Source organism: Dipteris shenzhenensis, chromosome 1, assembly GCF_047967505.1.
Source record: "Dipteris shenzhenensis isolate YYH24624 ecotype China chromosome 1, Dip_SZ_1.0, whole genome shotgun sequence".
Lineage (NCBI taxonomy): Eukaryota > Viridiplantae > Streptophyta > Polypodiopsida > Gleicheniales > Dipteridaceae > Dipteris > Dipteris shenzhenensis.
This window is the reverse complement of record NC_141596.1, coordinates 22,888,020-22,907,112: the sequence shown is the minus strand read 5'-3', so window position 1 is coordinate 22,907,112 and position 19,093 is coordinate 22,888,020. Positions and strand designations below refer to the sequence as shown.

The 19,093-nt window shown below is 45.2% G+C and overlaps 1 protein-coding gene across 2 annotated transcripts in view; it reads left to right on the top strand.

Moving 5' to 3' along the window:
- The window catches only part of LOC147905554 (diacylglycerol O-acyltransferase 1-like), a 124,109-nt gene that overhangs the window by 27,796 nt on the left and 77,220 nt on the right, over window positions 1-19,093 (top strand). For both annotated transcript variants that reach the window (XM_087373278.1, XM_087373269.1), the window contains exon 6: window positions 14,771-14,838. In XM_087373278.1, the coding sequence (XP_087229404.1) occupies window positions 14,771-14,838 (68 nt within the window). The remainder of the gene's footprint in view (window positions 1-14,770; window positions 14,839-19,093) is intronic.

Genomic DNA, 19,093 nt, shown 5'->3' with positions numbered 1-19,093 from the left:
CAACATGTGGGATTTATGTTGTCTTGGTAATATTCCAGCTTTACCTTCTTTTCACTTGTCAGCCAGTGAGTTTGCAAAGTGCTCAGTAAAGACAGTTGAAACTCTTGCATGGTGACCTTTTCAGGCTGCATGGTCAAATATGCTTCCACTTTCCATCTGCTGAACCATTTTCTTATGTCGGTTGCCCATCCTGTATAGATGATCTTACTTTTGTGGTTCTTTTGAAGCTTTGTGCTGGCATTCCATGCTTTATGAGGCAACCTATCAGGTTGCATTTGCTGCACCTCTATTAGGTATTGCATAACTCTGATCAGTGCATGAAATTCAATCGGCCTCCTTCCTGTTTCCAACAGAAGTACTGAGTATGGAGTAGTGGGTTTGACACCAAGGTGTCGCTGTAAGAAAGTCTTTTGCATTTTCTCAATATCATTCCATGTAGAGGCTGAAATATGCCTCCCCATACTTCCACTCCATATAATACTGTCTGTACTACATATGCATCAAACAAAACATTTTGAATTTTCCAGTTCCTGGTGTCAGTGTGCCTGTAGTCATTCTCAAACTGGTAGTACTTCCCCCAGCCAGTGTCCATCCTTATGTGTATACATTGCCACCATCTGTGATTTGCCGGGATATCAACCCCTAAGTATTTGAAGGTGCTGACATACTCAATAATCTGTCCATCAAAGGTGATCTCAGGGGGATGTTCTGGCTGATTGGTACAGACTGCCATCATCTTTGTTTTTCCGACATTCACTTGCAGCCCACTTTCCCTACAGAAAGTCTTGAGCGCTTGTAAAAGTTTGTGCATAGAGTCCAGATCGTATGCAAAAAAGCCTACATCATCTGCGTATAGCAACAATAGCACTGTCCATAATCCCAATTGCGGTCCTTGCAACCCTTCCTTTGTTGCAAATTCATTGATGAGTTCCTCCAGTTGATCAATGCATATTCCAAACAAGGTAGGTGATAGAGGGTAGCCTTGCTTAACTCCCATATTACCTCAAATACATCGGACATACCCTGTGCTTGTTTGAGTCAGCATAATACCTTTTCATAGATATGAGAGATGCCTACTCTCAAGGCCAATGGGACTCCTATTGCTTGCATTCTCTTCTATAGTCCTCTATGCTTTCTTGAAATCCACAAAGCAACAAAATAAAGTGCGTCCTCAATCTGCACTCATCCATGAGGACTCTCAAGGTAATAAGGTGGTCGGCTGTCCTGTGCTCCTTGCAAAAGCCTGCTTGTCCAGTGGCCCTTTTCTGGGCCTCTTCTTCCCATGAGCTGATTTTCATTTCAAGCACCATACTGAAGAGCTTGGCCAATGTAGAGCTGACCATTATAGTTCTGTAATTTGTGACTGAATTTTTGTCTCCACCCTTGTGTAAAGGCTGGACCCAATTTTCTTGCCATTCCTGAGGAAAACCATGGTGTAGAGCACATGTTAGGATGTGAGAGCCGTGTTCTTGCTCGGTCTCCTGTCCATTTCACAAATTCAGCCTGTATCTTCATGTGATCTGAGGCTTTGCCATTAGCCATCTTCTTTAGTCCAGCTTCAATGTCTTCAAAGGTAAAAGGACAAGTACATGTGACCGACAGATCCTCCTTCCCCATTTCAGTGGCATGTGCATGATTGTACAACTTGGTAACATAATCTAGCATGGTTGCATCTGATATATTCCCTGTTACCTATTTCCGTCTACCTTTCACTTGTTTCCAGCCTTTTCTTGGATTTTTTATGAAAGTAATCAAATCAGATTTCTCTCTTTCTAGAATATATTTTCTTTTCTTTTTCCTTGTGAGGGCATGTATGTCTTCTCCAATTGTTTATGCCTGTCTGCATCCAGTATGTATTTCAGCTCTTTGCGCAGTTGTTTACATTCCTCGTCATACCATTTCTTGTGTGGTAACCCTTTGACCTGTTTCTTTTTTCTTGTAGATGCTGCTCCAAAGGTTTGTGTGGCTGAGGCAAGTATTGCTTCCCACAGGGCTGTCCAGCTAGGGCTGGTCATTGTTCTCAGCTTTGCATCCAAAGTGTCTGCATAATCTTGGTGTTTGTCTGGGTCTACTTTGAAACCTCCTGCATGTGCTGAAAATTTATGCTCCCTATGTTCAATGTGTATGTCAAGATCCAACCATATTGGGAGATGGTCCGATTCCGGATATTTCATCCCTATGTTGAAGCTTTTGATAACAGGTATAGTGTCCACATGTATTAAGGCATAATTTAGCACACTCTGTCCTCCGCTAGCTGAGATACACGTCATCTTGTGGGTGTTGGGGAATAATTGCATTCCATTCAAGACTGGCATGTGCAGCCCATTATTCATGCATCTGAGTGCTCTGCCTTGTGTGTTGATGGCGTCATCCTCGGATGTTCTCTGCGACATGTTGTCCACTTCTATGACTGATTCTTTATCCATTTCATCATGTGTGATGGGCTGAAACTGTAGGTGACCAATTCTTGCATTAAGGTCTCCCATAACTATGACTTGACCCTTTTCTCTGAGTTCAGCCATATCAAGACATAGTGCTTTAAACGCATCACTAGGGTCCACTCCGTGTCTGTTGTAAAAGGGTGACTCATGGTGAGGTATGTAGCAGCCTGCAAGAAAGACATGGCATTTACCAAGCTCTATTTTCAGCCACATGTATCTTTTGTATTTGTCCACTTTATGGAGGCTGACTTTTTCTTGTACCATGCATGCAACACCTCCTTGTCCTCTTTTCCCCACTTGCCTTTGGTATATTGAGTGCACCACATATCCAGGTGTCTCTGGGATCTTGCATGTTTCACTTTCCCAAGTCTCTCCTAAAAGGATGATGTCTGCATCGTGAATGAAGACATTTATGCTTACCCTTTTATGCCAAGGCAAACCATGACTTGTAGGCATTTGCGTTTCCCATGGGTCACAAATCCCTATTTTGCATTTTGACCCCCATCTTGTGTTTGGGGCAACTTTCCTTGTCTCATTAGTCTTTCCGTGTATTGTTTTCTTTGCACTTCCTGCTGCTTGGGGGTACGGTCTTCACTGACATAGAAAGGTGTGCCTTTGAGATACACTTTACTGCTATCCAAGATAATCTCCCCTTTCCGTGGATCTGCTATAGTGCACACGATAGCCCTTTTATTGGGCTTGTCTTCTTGTGCTTTCCCTACGCGGTGGGCTGCATATACAGTCACTTCAGGCATTGCAAAGTGTTCTGAAAAAAATTCAGTCACCTCTTTGGCTAGAGCCAAAGGGGTTTCCTTATCCATCTTCGGTAGACCACGGATAACAATGTTCTAAGACCTCTTATCTCTTTCTCTCTATTTATGGGCATCCTCTTGATTTGGGGTTGAGGGACGTGGCGGTACTTGAGCTGATTCCGATGGCTCTTAAACATGTTCTGCACTGGCATCTTTCTTGGAGACTATTTCAGTCCACTTCTTCCCTTCTTGCACATTCTTTTGCATCTCGTTCGACAGGTGTGGTTTGCATAAACTTTTGCATCTGTTGGCATCCATTATCCACTATGTTCTCGAGGGCATCCACTCTTCTTTGGAGTTGCATGACATTTTTTTGGAGCTGGAAATTCTCAGCTTGTAACTCGCTGAACATGTTCATGAGCATGTCCATTTTCTTGCTATTCTTGGTGCCATACACTTTCCCAAAAGGAGTATTTAGGCCTGGGTGTTTGTTCAACTTGAAAGGGGTCTGAAATGACCCCATGTTTCCCGCGCTTCTTGAAGTTCTGTGTGGATGTAAATGCTTGTCCTCGGCACAGGAATCTCGACTGCACACAGGTGACGAAGAAGAGGTTCGTTGATGACTGCTAGGTACGTTTCTTAGTTTACGAATTATTGTAGTCGGACTGGTTCTCAAGCAGGTGTCCAGTTGTCTCAGGAGTAGGCATGGTGGTCGCATGATTGTCTCTGAGGCTGGGCGTGGGGTCGCGTAGGTGTCTCTGAGGTTGATTGTGATGTCACATAGGTGTCTCGAGGTTGCACACGGGGGTCACACGATTGTCTCTGAGGCTGGACGTGAGGTCTCGTACGTGTCTTTGAAGACTGAATGTGATGCTGCGCAGATGTATCCAGGGTTGAGCGTAGGGGTGAGGACGAGATGTAGTGTCTCACTTGCTGCTACACGCAGGTGTCTCGAGGCTACACACGGGGGTCGCGAGGTAGATTCGTAGGGGCCGTGCGAACCATGTGCTGGCAGCGATTGTGCCAGTCACTTGTTGATGCGCGCAATCACTTGCTGATATGAGCAGGGGCTGTGCGAATCATGTGTCGGTAGCGAGGAGTTGCAAAGCACGAGAACGAGCACGAAGCTATGAACGGGGGCAGTGAGGAGCTGCCGGCACACAAAGAGAGAGAGAGAGAGAGAGAGAGAGAGAGAGAGAGAAAGAAAGAAAGAAAGAAATTTTATTAAAGGTCCACGGAAGGCCATACATGGCCTATGGGACACAAAATCATCCGAAAGGAAAATACATCATCAACGATGCGCCAACTAGGTGGCCTCATCGTAATACAGCTAAGATGCCAAAAATGGCTACAAAAATCCTAGATACAAAATGAAATGAAATAGAGTACCAAAAATGCCTAGATACAAAATGTAAAATATGAAATATGAGGAACATCGTCTTCCCTAAGGGGTCTGTGATCCAAAGAAATGATGGAAGTCATGGCCATCGACCATGCCTCCTGCCATGAGAGAGAGAGAGAGAGAGAGAGAGAAAGAAAGAAAGAAATTTTATTAAAGGTCCACGGAAGGCCATACATGGCCTATGGGACACAAAATCATCCGAAAGGAAAATACATCATCAACGATGCGCCAACTAGGTGGCCTCATCGTAATACAGCTAAGATGCCAAAAATGGCTACAAAAATCCTAGATACAAAATGAAATGAAATAGAGTACCAAAAATGCCTAGATACAAAATGTAAAATATGAAATATGAGGAACATCGTCTTCCCTAAGGGGTCTGTGATCCAAAGAAATGATGGAAGTCATGGCCATCGACCATGCCTCCTGCCATGAGAGAGAGAGAGAGGCCTTGCGGGCCTCTGAGACAAAGTGTGAATCTAAAAGGTACCTCATACAAACCACTGAGGGATGAAGCAAAGGGTTCACTAAGACCCTTGCTAAAAACTAGAGTAGCGAAGTAACAGAAGAGTGTCAGGTGCTCAAGGCTAGCACTCCAGGCTAGCACTCCTAGTATATGCTCAGGTTCCATATATCCAGGTAACCTGGTGGCACTTTGATGAGATGTGAGAAGCTCTTGTATCTGTGTCTGTCGAGCTATCTCGTGACGTGGGGGAGGGCGTGGTCTCCTCGATTACTCGATCCGGTGGGCTACATCAAGGGTGATGCCTCGTCTTTGACGGTCGCCTCTTAGAAGGGATGAGATAGATTGGACCTTGATCCTGTGTGCTCGTCTCTCTCCGTGTCGAACGTGGAGTGTGTCCCCCTCGTCTGGCCGCATCGTGGTGGACACTCCTACTGCTGATCCATGATGCTCTCATCTCATCAAGCTCCTTTTCCTCAGCCACATTGGTAGCGGACTCAAATGCATATTCAGTCGCTTTGTTCTTCAGTTGAGCTCGTGTCAGCTCCTCAGCTATCCACACCTTTGTCCCTTTCAACTTATGTGATCGGCGGAGAATCTAGGTTCGTAGTGTACGTGACTTGAGAGTGATGGTAGCATGTCCTGTGGAATGTTTAATGTTAGTTGCTACCTCTTCATCATCATCATCATCCTTCCATCAATGTTGGGATGATATCATTGTATTTAGATCTTGTGGAGACCCTTTAGGATCTATGGGACTGGTGATCTGATCTTTTACATCTGGTAGCAGGCTTACTATGTAGCTAGTACTTGTTGAGCTAGCTTGTGTGCTAGTCCAAGTACCTTGTTGTTTTGGTGTTCCAAAACTTATTTTAGATAACTTCCTAGCTTTGTAGTGGCTGATCTGATAGATTTTTCAGTTTGCCTTTGTTGTTCTTTATCTAATGTGTGTGCTTAGGCCCGACAACTTAGGAGTATGTGCTTTGCATTTTCCACCTCCCCTGTGGGGCAGATTTTGCATATTCTTTCTTCCCTTGGAACCCTAGGTATTACCCACCTTCCTTTTTCACTTTCAGTTCATGTGAGTTGGTTCACCTTTTGCATATTAGATGCCTTTTAAACATTGACATGCCTTCCCCAATGTATTTATCCCATTGCTTCTCATTGGGTTAATTTCTTGTTTGTAGAATTGCATTTTTGCCCGTAGGTCTTGCCATAATTTGTTCGCATCTTCTGTGTCACTAACCCTGTGATATCACATGCACCCTCTGGTATGTCAGGAGCTGTTGTACCCCATAATTCTATCCATTTCATCCTTTCTTGGTGCCTTCCATTGGTTTGTGTAGCTTCCAAGGCCTTGTGAGGTATCCTACTAGTGTTCATCTTCTCAACTTTGTTGAGGTTGTTGGCTAGGGCAAGCGAAATAGAAGCTAAAAAATGAGTGGAGAAGGAGAAAAACGAGCTGCTGTAATGAAAATGCTGCTACAATGGATGGAGGCTCAAGAGGGAGCCAATATGACAAAACCCTAGGGCTAAATGCCCTAACTGGACTAAGTGTTCTAACTGCCCTATGTGGTACATGTACTAACTGTATACTCTGACCTAATTGACTGTAACTAGGCCTACGAGGCACATACCAAGGAATGAGTGGCACGTATGGACAGCCCATAGAATGTCTTGCAAACAAAATGTCACAATCCAAGTATATTGGACAGCTTTTGCAGCGTTTTCAGTTTGAGGATTGCCAGCCAATATCCACACCATTGGAGCTTGGTTTTCACTTCTCTTCTGAGGATGGCAGCGGTGCATGTGATGTCACTCTCTCACTAGGCAGTTGGTTGCTTGATTTACTTATGCCATACGAGACTTAATCTTCAATATGCTGCCTTACAGTTGAGCAGATATGTGCATAGTCCCTCTAGGCACCATTGGCATGCCGTAAAGCGTGTCTTCAGGTATCTCAAAGTCACTCAGCATTTGGCCCTTCTTTATGAGGCTGATTCTTCATTTGTTATACATGGATTCACTGATACTGATTGTGTCGCATAGTGGCAACTGTTTCATGCTTGGTACTTCATGCATTTCTTGGTTCAGCAGAAAGTAGATTACGGTTGCTACTTCTAGCTGTGAAGCTAAGTACAGAGCAGCTTTTACAGCGTCACTGGAGTGTGTTTGGCTTTGGAAGTTACATGTAGATCTTTGTGCATGTCAGATTGCTCCTACCGTCATCTTCACTGATAGTCAGAGTGCTTTGGCTGTTGCACGGACTCCCATTTTCCATGCTTGCACAAAGCATATCGAGGTTCACTATCACTATGTTAGAGAGAGATTATCAGCAAGTGATATTCAGTTGTCTTATGTTCCCACTGAAGACAACTTGGCAAATCTTTTTACGAAGGCTCAACCTCGACCTAAGTTTGAAGCTTTCCGGGAACCTTTAAACTTACTATCTTTTGTGACTTGATGTGTTGTACTCTGTATAATCATAGGTTGCTATATCCCTATAGGATGAACATGTGCAACCATGACATTAGATATTCAGGTATCCTGAGCCATGCCTAGGATACTTCATACCATGGAGGGGGGTTTTTAGGCCATTCTATGGGCTATCCATAGGTGCCACTCATTCCTTGGTATGTGCCTTGTAGGCCTAGTTACAGTCAGTTAGGTCAGTTGGTACAATTAGTACATTAACCACATAGGACAATTAGAACACTTAGTCCAGTTAGGACATTTAGCCCTAGGGTTTTGTCATATCGGCTCCCTCTTGAGTCTTCATTCATTGTAGTAGAATTTGCATTACAACAGCTCGTTTTTCTCCTTCTCCACTCATTTTTGAGCTTCCATTTTGCTTGCTCTAGCCTACAGAGGTGAGCCATGAATTGGCATAATGCCTCCCCTTCAAGAGGTATCATAGCCGTCTTAGCCAGGAGGATGGGGTAGGGTGTCAAAGCCTAACCCCCAATTTCCTATTCTTTTCCGAGTAGGTCCTAGAGAGCCCAGGAGCCCATGCTAGACACCCATAAAGGATCACTGTTCCTACAAGCACAATGTATAGAAACTTTCTCACTTCCCTTCCTGTATTTATTTTGGAAGCTGTACAGAGCTTTCAAATTGCCTAGGGTTCTTCTTTCTACACATGTATTTTATTTGTAGTTGTCGGTAAATTCCAGCTATAGATATCTGTATGAGTTGACTGTCTCCAAGGGCTCCCCTTCGAAAGTGACATCAATTTGTTTATTGTGAGTCCCAAAGACCATGACTTTTGTTTTGGCTATGTTGACTTGCATTCCTGAGTGTCTATAGAGGTCCCCTAGTGCATTCGAATGTGCTTTCATTTTTGGCTTGCTTCAGCTTGCTTTTGCGAAGAAGACTAGTCATCTGCGTAAATAAGCATTAGTAGAGCAGAGTTGGCAAGAGGGGACAGCCTTGTTTGACCCCTTTGGTCACTGCTTATGACGGCTTTCCCTTTGGAGCATTACCCCATCCACAAGTGGTTGTGCTAGCTCGGCGAATATTTTCCCGTATAGAGGGTATCATGTATGGTATAGAGGGTATGTAGCCTCTTTGAGTTTGTGAGGGACTTGAAGCTGTTTTAATCTTTCCCATAGTTTCTTGCGTGAAACCCAAAGGCTTTCTTGAAATCTACAAAGCAAGCCTCTTTTTCATGCTTGGCTCCTTCTGTGTAGCCCTTATGGCGACCAAAGGGTCTATTGTCGAGTGTTTGGGATGAAACCCTGCCTAGGATGGTACCCTAAACCCCTGTGCCTCCATGCATTTACTGAATTTTCGCTCAAGAATTGTGCCATACAGCTTGGCCATTAGGCTGCTCACCATGATTGTGTGGTAGGTTTTTGGCGGAGAGAGAGAGAAAGAAAGAAAGAAAGAAAGATATATTAATGTCCACGGGAGACCTCGCGGGCCTATGGGACAAAGTGCAGAGAAAAGCGAACTCATACAAGCCTTAGTGGGCTGAAGCAAAGGGTATGCTAGGACGCTTGCTGAGTACTAATCTATGCTAACAGAATCATAATCATAAACATAATCATAAACATAATCATTATCATATCATATCAATCAATCTATCCAGGCGCTGGGACGAAACCGAAGCCTGGTACAGTGATGGCTCTCTGGTGGGCTGCGAAAATATATCGTATCTGTGTCTGTTGAGTTGTCTCGAGCTGTGGCGGGGGGCCCAGTATCCTCGCTCTTTGGACTCTCTAGGCTATGTCTAGAGTAATCCCTCGTCTCTGTCGGTCTCCTCTGAGGAAAGCTGTGATAGGTCGGACCTCAATAGAGTGTACTCTGGGCTCTGGGGCTCTCTATCGCACATGTGGCCTTTGCGTCCCTCTCTCGACGGTACTGTGCCGGCTGCTCATCTAGATTGCTCTCATATCGGCTAGCTCCTCTTCCTCCACTCCACTATGTCCGGGGGCTGACTCAAATGTATAGAAGTCTGTGACGTGCCGCTGTGCCCAGTCACCCTCTATGTCCTGTAGTGGTCTGACTAACCCTTGTTGCTCTCTCTGGGTGCTTGCTTCAAGCCATACAAGGCTTTCTTCAACTGGCAAAGAGATGCAGGATGAATAGCATGAACATATCCTGGTGGCTGCTCCATATAGATCTCTTCTTCCAAATCACCATGCAAGAAGGCATTTTTTACATCCATCCGATGTAAAGACCATCCCTTTTGATGCAGCCATAGTAATGACTGCTCTTACGGTTGCCATCCTTACAACTAGACTGAATGTTTCTTCATAATCAACTCCATATGTCTATGCATACCCTTGACAACTAATCTTGCCTTGAATCTGTTCACACAGCCATCTGCATTCTGCTTCACCTTATAAACCCACTTGCAGCCAATTGCATACTTGTCTGTAGGCAAAGGCACCAATTCCCATGTAGCCTAGAAGTGTCTCCCTATGTCGCCGCATCTCCATCAGATAGAGTCCGATACAGATCTGGTCATGGAAATGGATCAGTCATGACAAAGGACTGAAGCCATTCCCCTCTAGGTAGAGACAGTGGTAGCGTCCTCGAATCTCATAGTAGGCTGGGCAAACACAAAGGAAATGCTCCTCTGTCTCAACCGCGCCCAGCGTACATAGCGTGCATATCTACTGCTCTTCAGGTATACCCGCTGCTCTCCCTGCCTCAATCCTCAATTGATGGGATGAAACCCGCATCTGACCAATGGCAATCCTCAGTGCATGAGATACTCCTCGGGGATGGGTGTCTTTCCCTCCGCGAGGAATCCCCACCTAGTGGTTGGGTCTCCTCCGTGAAATGATATGATGATCTCATCCATCCTATGTGTGATGAAGGCTCGTCTCTTGCGGCGTGTTAGCCGTTGAAATATCCTGTGTGCCTCGTGTGGCGTCAACTGACCCAAGGCTCGCTCCCGTGTGAGGTGGGCTTGCAGCTCTGTGCGCTGATCATCAAACCAGGGGTTCTGAGGCATCTTCCCATCTCGTATCCGCGAAGATTGGGTTGTAGGAAAGGATCTGGTGGTAGCATCCTGTATCACTGTGAAAAGGGTAGCTGAGGCATGAGCGAGGTCTAGATCAGCTCCAATAAGGCCAGAAGCTCTCTGGCTAAGTGGCACACATACACTGGATCAAGAGCACGATCAAAGTGGATTTGGGTACGGGTAGCGGTAGGAACTCTCCCTGTGCTTGGTGTAGTAACAAGAACATCGAAGGCCAGGTATGAGTGGTCAGCTCCAAGTTGGGGGGGGGGGGGTATGGTGAGGTCATGTATCCGTGAGACAAAAGCCAGTGGGCCCAGTAGGTAGTCCACTGTGCTAGTCCCACCTCCATGTGGGAAGCATGTGAATCCCTCAGATGATGGCCATCTCTGAAGGCCATTGTAGATGATGAGGTCGTGGACAGCTCCCAACTCAAGCAAGTGTTGCCCGTATGCTATCACATGCGAAGTATCTGCAGAGAGTCTCTGAGTCCCAAGTTCTGTGCATCTAACTTTGGCATCATGTGGGGATCTCTCTCATATGTGAAGTCAAGTAAGCCCACTTGCTTGTCCCTTGTCCTTGCATTGAAATCCCCCAGAAGGAGGGTGTCTCCTTGTCTGGAGAACTCTATGATATCCTCATGTATCGTCTCATAAGGGCTGTGCCCCTTTGTAGTGACATCATGGGCATATGATGACGTGTGCGGAGGGAAATAGCATACTGCAATGAAGATAGGTCGGGCATCTAGTGGCTGCACTCGTATCCACATGTGATGTGCATGTTCCTCTCTCCATACCATAGATATGAGTGGCCTCAAGTGTGTTTTGAAAAGGACAGCTACACCTCCAGAGCCTCGTACCCCACTGTCTCTCCTCATTTCTTTCCTATGAGCAAACTCCCAGGTGTATCCTATCACTGTGGGCAGCCCTCCCTCTAGGCTCTCATGTGTTGGAAGAACAACAAGATGAAATCTTCAAAGTCAAGCTAGAGGCCTTTGATGATTAGTTTTGCTCTACCGGTGGTAATCTTCAAACTATCGGTGGTAGTACTACAACCCCAAAATATATGTCAACTGCCAGTTTTATTTTCCACTAACAGTGGATTGAGAAGAGGTAAAAATACTCCTCTCTCCATGTCTTGGCCGATTAGCCTGGGAATAGGATAGGGGGCTAGTTGGGACCACGACCTAGAACTAGGTTTCCTTGGCCCTCCACACTCGTTTGGCACGCTGACCTCATGATGGTTTCCAAAACTTTCCTAATTTTTTCTTCTTTTTCCTAAAATTTTCCTAATTGGGAACCTTGTGATTGATTGAATCCCCTCCCCGCAGAAAGGTTCTAAATAAGCTATTGAGTTGTCTAAGGAATTTCTTTGTTTGGTACCAACAGGAAATGACGTAAATGATGGAGGGATAAATGTAGTGGTTAAAGACAAATTTATGTCTTGCTAATGTTGGCTACAGGCCTTGCCATCTATTCACCTTGCTTTTGACCCGGTCTAGGACCCAATCCCACCCATCCTTCATTGAATAGCTGAAGCCCATAGGAATACCCCTTCATTCACATGCTGATCATTCTCATGGTGCCTCTTCTTTAGGGGATAACAAAAAGAAGACGAGATGTAACTATTGTAGAAAACCTGGGCATGATATCTCTGAATGCAGGAAGAGAATTGCATCTGAAAAGAAGAAGAAAGAGTCTAGTCTTGCAGTATCTGGTTCTCATAGTATAGAAGATCGACATGAGTCAACTAATTTTGCACAAGACCAACATTAAGATTTCTTGGTTACATGTTAGTATAATCCTGATGTTCATGATGCCTGCATGGCAATTTCTGATGTTCATGATGCTTGGTTCTTTGATAGTGGTGCTAGCAAGTACATTACTCTTGCAGGAAGTTATTCAGCTCACTAGAGCATACATCTAAGGGAGGGATGTAGAAAATGATGTCTCTGCGTGTGTATGTCTCCGAGAAGCCACCTGGGTCGGACCAAAGTGTGCCATTACAGTTCCATACAGCCATACTCAGCTTGTTTTGTGCCATACTCAGCTTGTTTTGTGCACTCTTCTCCGAGCTCTGGCACCGTCATAGTTCACCCTCTTCTTTCTCCCCTTTCTCCCCTTCTCCCTTGTCTCCTTTGTTGACTCTTTCTTGAATAATCACTTTGCCATCTCTGTAGGCAGCCCATTTCCCTGCCTCTCTTGCTGCCATAACTCGTACCATCCCTTCTCTCCGATGCTCCTGCTGCAACAGCGTGAGATCGTCATCCAAAAATATTATGGTCCCTTTCAGGGTTGCCCTCATGCTCACGAGAGTGGACCTGTCCATAGCTGTTCGTAATTTCATTACGAGTGGTCTTGTTGGAGCTTCAGCTTTACCAACCCTCCATGCTGTCTTGCATGTGAGGTTGACTCCCATTTTGGTGAACAAGGTCGTAGCATCGGACATAGGGGTGTCTCCAACTGTTAGGCCTCTGACCAGGACATTCAATGCCTTGCTGCTGCTCCTTTTCTCTTCCTCCAGGGCTTCAGAGATGATCTCTTTCTTGGGGGCTGCCGTACCCTTCTTAACCACATTCTTCCATTCTAGTATGTTTGCGTTACCTTTAGTGATTTGCTGTGTGAACTCAGCATGCTTCCCTTGTATGGTTGTTTGTAGCGCTGCCATCTCCTTCTTAAGCATCTCATTCTCGGCTCTCATCTCTTCCATTGCTTTGCACGTACTTTCTAGTACTCCCTGCATATCTCTCAATTGCTGTAATTCTGTCCCCATGGCCTACATTTTGTCCTTGAGGTTGACCTTCTCATCTTCCCATGCCTCTTTCTCCCTTTCCCATTCATCCTTCTTCCCTTTCTCCTTTTCGCCATTCTTCTTGCATACTCCCCCCTTGCTTCTTGATTTCATTCAAGGTCTTGTCAATATGTGTCTTTTCTGCCATCAATGCTACATTAGTGGTCTCGAGGCTATCGACCTTTTCGATCAAGGCCAAACAAATTTTGCTAAGGTCAATACCTCGGAGGTATTCTTTGGGGGTCTTTCTGCCATGTACACTTGCATTGCACTTTCGAGAGCCTTAACATAGCTCCGTGTCGTCATGCTGGTCTTTTCTTTTTAACCCTAATCTAAAAAGGAGGTGGCGCAACAGTAGGAAGGCGGGGCTAGGGGTTGGGGGTGGGGCTGAGGTGGAGAGGTGAGGGGCTGAGGCGAGGCTTGAGGCTGAGAGGTGGGGCTAAGGGAGGTTGCACAGCAGGCTAGGCTAGGGAGGCGGGGCTAGGGACTGGGGGCTAGGGGCTAGGGATAGGGGCTGAGGCGGAGAGGCTAGAGGCTGAGAGGCGGAGAGGCTAGGGGAGGTGGTGTAGGCTGCTAGGAGGCAGCGGAAAGAAAACCTGATACAAACCACAGTAAGGGTGGAGCTACTAAACGAGCATCATCACCCGTGCTGAGTCCTAAGTCTGATCATACATAGTCAAATTCATCTGGGTGTGACAATGAAAAGGAAAAAGACTGGAGCGGAGCGGAGCGGAGCGGAATCCTCCGTATGTCATGTCGCCCTGGCTGATGCGTAGTTGGTGATGGGACGTTGGTGTTTGTCAAGGGGTGTCATGCGTCTCGGTCTCCTGGAGGAGGCTCGACGCAAGATCAGAGCCACCATGACTCCCGTGGGACGTGTCCTGGGTCTAAACAATGATGGAAGGTCCCCCCAGATTGATCTGTCCCCTCGATGCCTCATGTGTCGTGCTGCGGTTGTTAGGTCGGGGTCTTTGTCATGTCTGTGGCTAGAGACTGGACGATCAATATCACTCGATGGGAAGAACTCTGTGATCTTGCTCTGAGAGGTGTCTGGTGGTGTGGGCAAGCCTTGTCGCCTGAGTAAGTACTCTTTGTGTCGGACCCCCTCGTGAATGAAGGTCGCGAGGCATCTCTGATCTGGGTAGGCGAGGAATCTGGAAAGGGGCCTGAAGCCGTCTCTGAAGAGACAGTGGTAGCGACCTCGGATCTCGTAGTACACTGGGCACCTGAAAATAAAATGCTCCTTCAACTCAACCTCCTGACAGTCGCACAATGTGCACATGCGATGGGGGGGGGAGAGAGAGAGAGAGAGGGGGGGGGGGGGGGGGAGCACATTTTCTTTTTGGCTTGGGATGCATGGGTATCCACATGAGAACATGGAGGTTTGTAAATATGGGATAGTAATTCGTCTAAAAGTCATATTGTAACGTTTATGCGGTTGCCAATGTGCAGATTATGTTTGCAATGCACTCGATCATCAGCACGGCATCAATTGTGTATCCAATATATGTCATACACAGGTAAAACTACTTCATTTTGAATGTGGTTAAGAAGAAGGTTTAAAGGGATGTGTTTCAAAGTCTAAGGTGCATTGATTTGTAAAACATTTTGATGGATATCTTGTCATGATATGATATGATCAACTGTTGATGCAATTGCTATTTTCACAAATAGGGTGCAAAGAAATGAAGGTGTATGTGCTGTTTTGCTATTGCTATTTGTAAAGGGATCTTAGACATAAGCCATATCTTGCTTCAAGTTTGAGTTTGAGTGCAATTTTGACTTTTTGTTTGTCCATTCCAACATTACCAATCATCTTGATTGTGCCACTCGTGTCGGTTGTTTAGTCTTTCGTGCCATTTTTTGGTCTTCCTTGGTCATTGGTTTTTTTTGTTGGCAAGCCATTTTACACGAGGCAAGGAGGAGCAATCCTTTCACTTAGCCCTTCTATGCCACTATGGCCCAATCTTGCCAATTGACCTTGTAAAATGGCTTGAGGGATTTACCATAGTTGGGCATGAGGAGCTTGTGATAGGAACTCAAAAAGCTTTGCGAGAATGATAATGAAGGCACTATTGTCCAATTTCCTAGAGTTTTTCCCATTTGTGTGAAGGCATTAATCAGTTCAGGATAGAGGGGATAAGGGAGGTCTGAGGAATCTTGGTACCATAGGAGGAGTTAGCCGAAGACCTTCGACAAAGATGGACATTTGAGCTGAGAATGAGCCGAGAGGAGACCACAGGTGCATTGTAGCTGTTGAGGGGAGATCAAGGAGCCATTAAGTGCTTTTGCGGTTGGGGTTACCGAGCTAGACCATGAAAGTGGATCTCGCTTTATACACCAGCAAGACGTCAATTCTGTTGAGAAAGGCTACACCGCCATTGACGCCTCTTGTAACATACTTTTTTGTCATAGTGATACTGCACAATGGTGTTTTAAAATCTAATAGAAAAGGCTAATTTTTTAATCTTAAAAAAGGAATATTCCATTTTGTTCTCCTTTGTGCATAATGTTACATCCTTCTGCAATTCGGGGCATATAATTTCTGGTAATTCATTTCAGTTTGCCGCCCATCTTCATGAACTCATTTTTCATTATGACTTATCTTCCAATTGGGTGCTGTGGAGAAGTTTGAAGGGGAAGGATTCCCAACCGGCAAACAAGAATGCAACTGCTGCTTATGAAAGGAGTAGTTTGGGATGTGATTGAAGATGATGAACTCAATGCTTCATCCTCTGATCTCAAGGTATGGAAGCAGCATAATGCTAAAGCCATTGCTTTGCCTAGCAGATACACCGATCCACCACGTGGATTTCAAGACAATTTCCCATGCATGTGGCTCTCTCTTTCACCTTATGTTTCCTGGTTGTCACCCTTGGACAGCCCTGCTAGAGTCAGGGGAGATTCATGCCCATTTGGAGCCCCTAGCTGGGCGAAATCAGGCAAGTGACCAGCTTGCCAAAATATACATAAACAGCCAGATAGGCTGTTGTTTGTGAGATCAGCTAGCCCTGCTCCAATTCAACCACTCCCTACTTGCTCCAAGCCCATGCAATCCGCTCCTTTTCCCTCGCATGCTCTCCTGCACTCATTTCTAAGCTATGTCCTCAGTTTCAGCCACTCTACCTGCCTATCCAGCTTTAAATCATTTGTAGAAACCCCGTCTTAGCCACTCTCCCTGCCTAATAGAAACCCTGTTTTATGATCCAAGTCTGTTACCTATAGAAGAAAGGAACTTTCCAGTAACTTCACTCAAATTGATCCTTTCTCCTTGTAGCTCTCAGGCTCCATTTTCTCCATAAAGATGCTGAATACTTTTGCATTGCTACATGCAAAACTGAAGGGTTTAATGGTGAAATTCTGGAAAATATTTCTCAGTTTTGGGATAAGTTCTGATTTACACTGGTCTACTTTATCGAAAATGATGCATCCGCTGTTCTGGGTTCCTAGAAGTAATGCATTTGGGACTATTTGAAGAGATATGAGGCAAAAAACTTCTTTTTATCAGATTACAGCCCATTCTTCGAGTCCTTAGTTGGAAAAGCAACTAAGGAATTGTCCTTTCTTGACCCTGCAATAGCAACTCAGCATCTTTGTTGACACGTTTTAAGTGTGTCATCCCATGATTAATGTATAGTGGGACGCTATATGTTTGTAGCAATGTTGTGGTTTCTTCTACTTGTCCATCTTCTATGGACTTTAGCCATCGATCAATCAAGCTCCTTTTGGCTTTGAACAAATAGGGCGATGACACTTTCCTATCTATGGGGAGCCATACCCCTTTCATGACTGGCTCTATTGTCGAAAAAATGCCTTGTTCTTGTAAGAGTTCCTTACACTCCCAAACATTTACGTTGGACAATGGAAACCTCAGCTGAAATGATACCTCATCCAAGCTAAAAGTATCACGATATAAAAATCCTCCACATATATGCTTTAAGCAAATTTGAGTCCCTATTGAGTTTTGCAAACCCTCCCCCACGCCAGTTGATGTCTGAACATTAGTTTGCATGTGCATCCCTCCAATGCCACCAGGCCTGAAGTCAAAGCCTCCTTGCCCACCTACCTCTAACTGTTCTGAAGTGCTCCATGTGGCAGTCTGAGTTAGATCGACTGTGCTTTTTCCCACCTCATTTAGCATTGAATATCCAGGCTCTAACATTGCGGCTCTTCCTTCCCTATCAGCTGATTGCAAAGACAGACCCACATCATTGTGGTACCACCCAAAATGAGCCCTGTCACCCCCAAGGCATGGGCTTGTGGCTATATCAAATCTAGTAGTGCACTTGATAGCGATTTTTCTGAACCCACTTGCAACCTAAAATTCAATCTCAAAGATGACCTCAATAGAGGCTCTCTCTAATGTATGTGGCTTACTCACAACATGATTACCAGTGTCACCTAAAGCTCCTCCTGGGCCAGGATACACTTTGACCCTCAAAGTAGTACTATCTTCATCTCCATCCCCATTACCACTCTTGCCTTTTCTCTCTACAGAAGAAAACTGTCACCACAATGTAAATATCCTAAGTCAAAGTACAGTTGACCATTTATTTGATCATAATTAAAGAGTTTTATATGTGTTAATTATGGTCAAAGAGTTATTTTAATGGTCAAAGGATTGACTACGGTCAAAGATACTTGCAAGTAAACCTGACTTCGGTCAAGGAGACTTGGTTTATTACCAAGAGGGTTAACTGCGGTTAACCAGAGAACCACAGAACTGACTACGGTCAGAGAGTGTTGACTTCGGTCAACAAGACTTGGCATACGCCAAGAGGGTTAACTCCGGTTAACCAAGATGTGCCAACTTCGGTTGGAGAGTTGTGCCAACTTCGGTTGGAGAGACTTGGCTATAATTAAGGCGCCTCGACCTTTGGTCAAAGCTCCTTAATTATAATCAAGACTGTTGACTCTGGTCAACCAGAGAATAAATATATATATTTTTTATATTTGTTAGATGTGCACATGTGTTCAGTGGGGACGCCCACCGTGACTAGAATTAGTCCACAGTGTGTTATTTGCATGCAAAGCGCTAACAATTAATGGGTGCCATGGTGGTGCGCTTTAATTAATTGTTGCAGGTACTAGGAAGAATTATTTTTCCTAAGCGCTACGGGAGCCTGACAAGCATCTAGGCGGCGGTTCGTGTGACCAAGTGCTTTGAAGACTCCAGAATGGCCCTTAGTAGCATGTAATAGGACTTAGTCTAGATTTTTTTTTTTTTTTCATGAAAAAGACTTCTATTAAGTAAGAACAAAAACCCGCGAGAGCAAGCTCAAAGCGGAATACATCATGAAATCATGAGGATAATAAAAAACCCCTTAGAGTGAGGTGGAAAGAAACCAAGGCTGAGGCTGAAAGTGCCATCTCAACCCTGTAGTAGATTCAGAGAAGAAAGGAGAATCCTTCCATTCTTTGAAGAAAGAAGCCCTCCTAGCTGAGGCTGCACGGGAGTCCCCCTGCATACCCGTCCATACGGCCATCAGAGTGTGTACGATGTCTGTCCAGATACTAGCCAATGTGTGCGAGGGATGAACCTGAGTACCCTCCATAGCCTCTATGCATCTGGCTCTCCAGATATGCCAGGCTGCTATGCTCACTATAATCTCCCAAGAAGTATCCACAGAGGCATGTACAGCTGTAAAAGGACGGTGTGGAACCACATCCAACGAGCAGAACTCAACCCGATGACGTCGAACCGAAATGGCCCGAGAGGAGTCAAGTCCCTCATAGAAAACCTGAGGTCTTGTAAGAGAAAGCCAAGCCACCGAG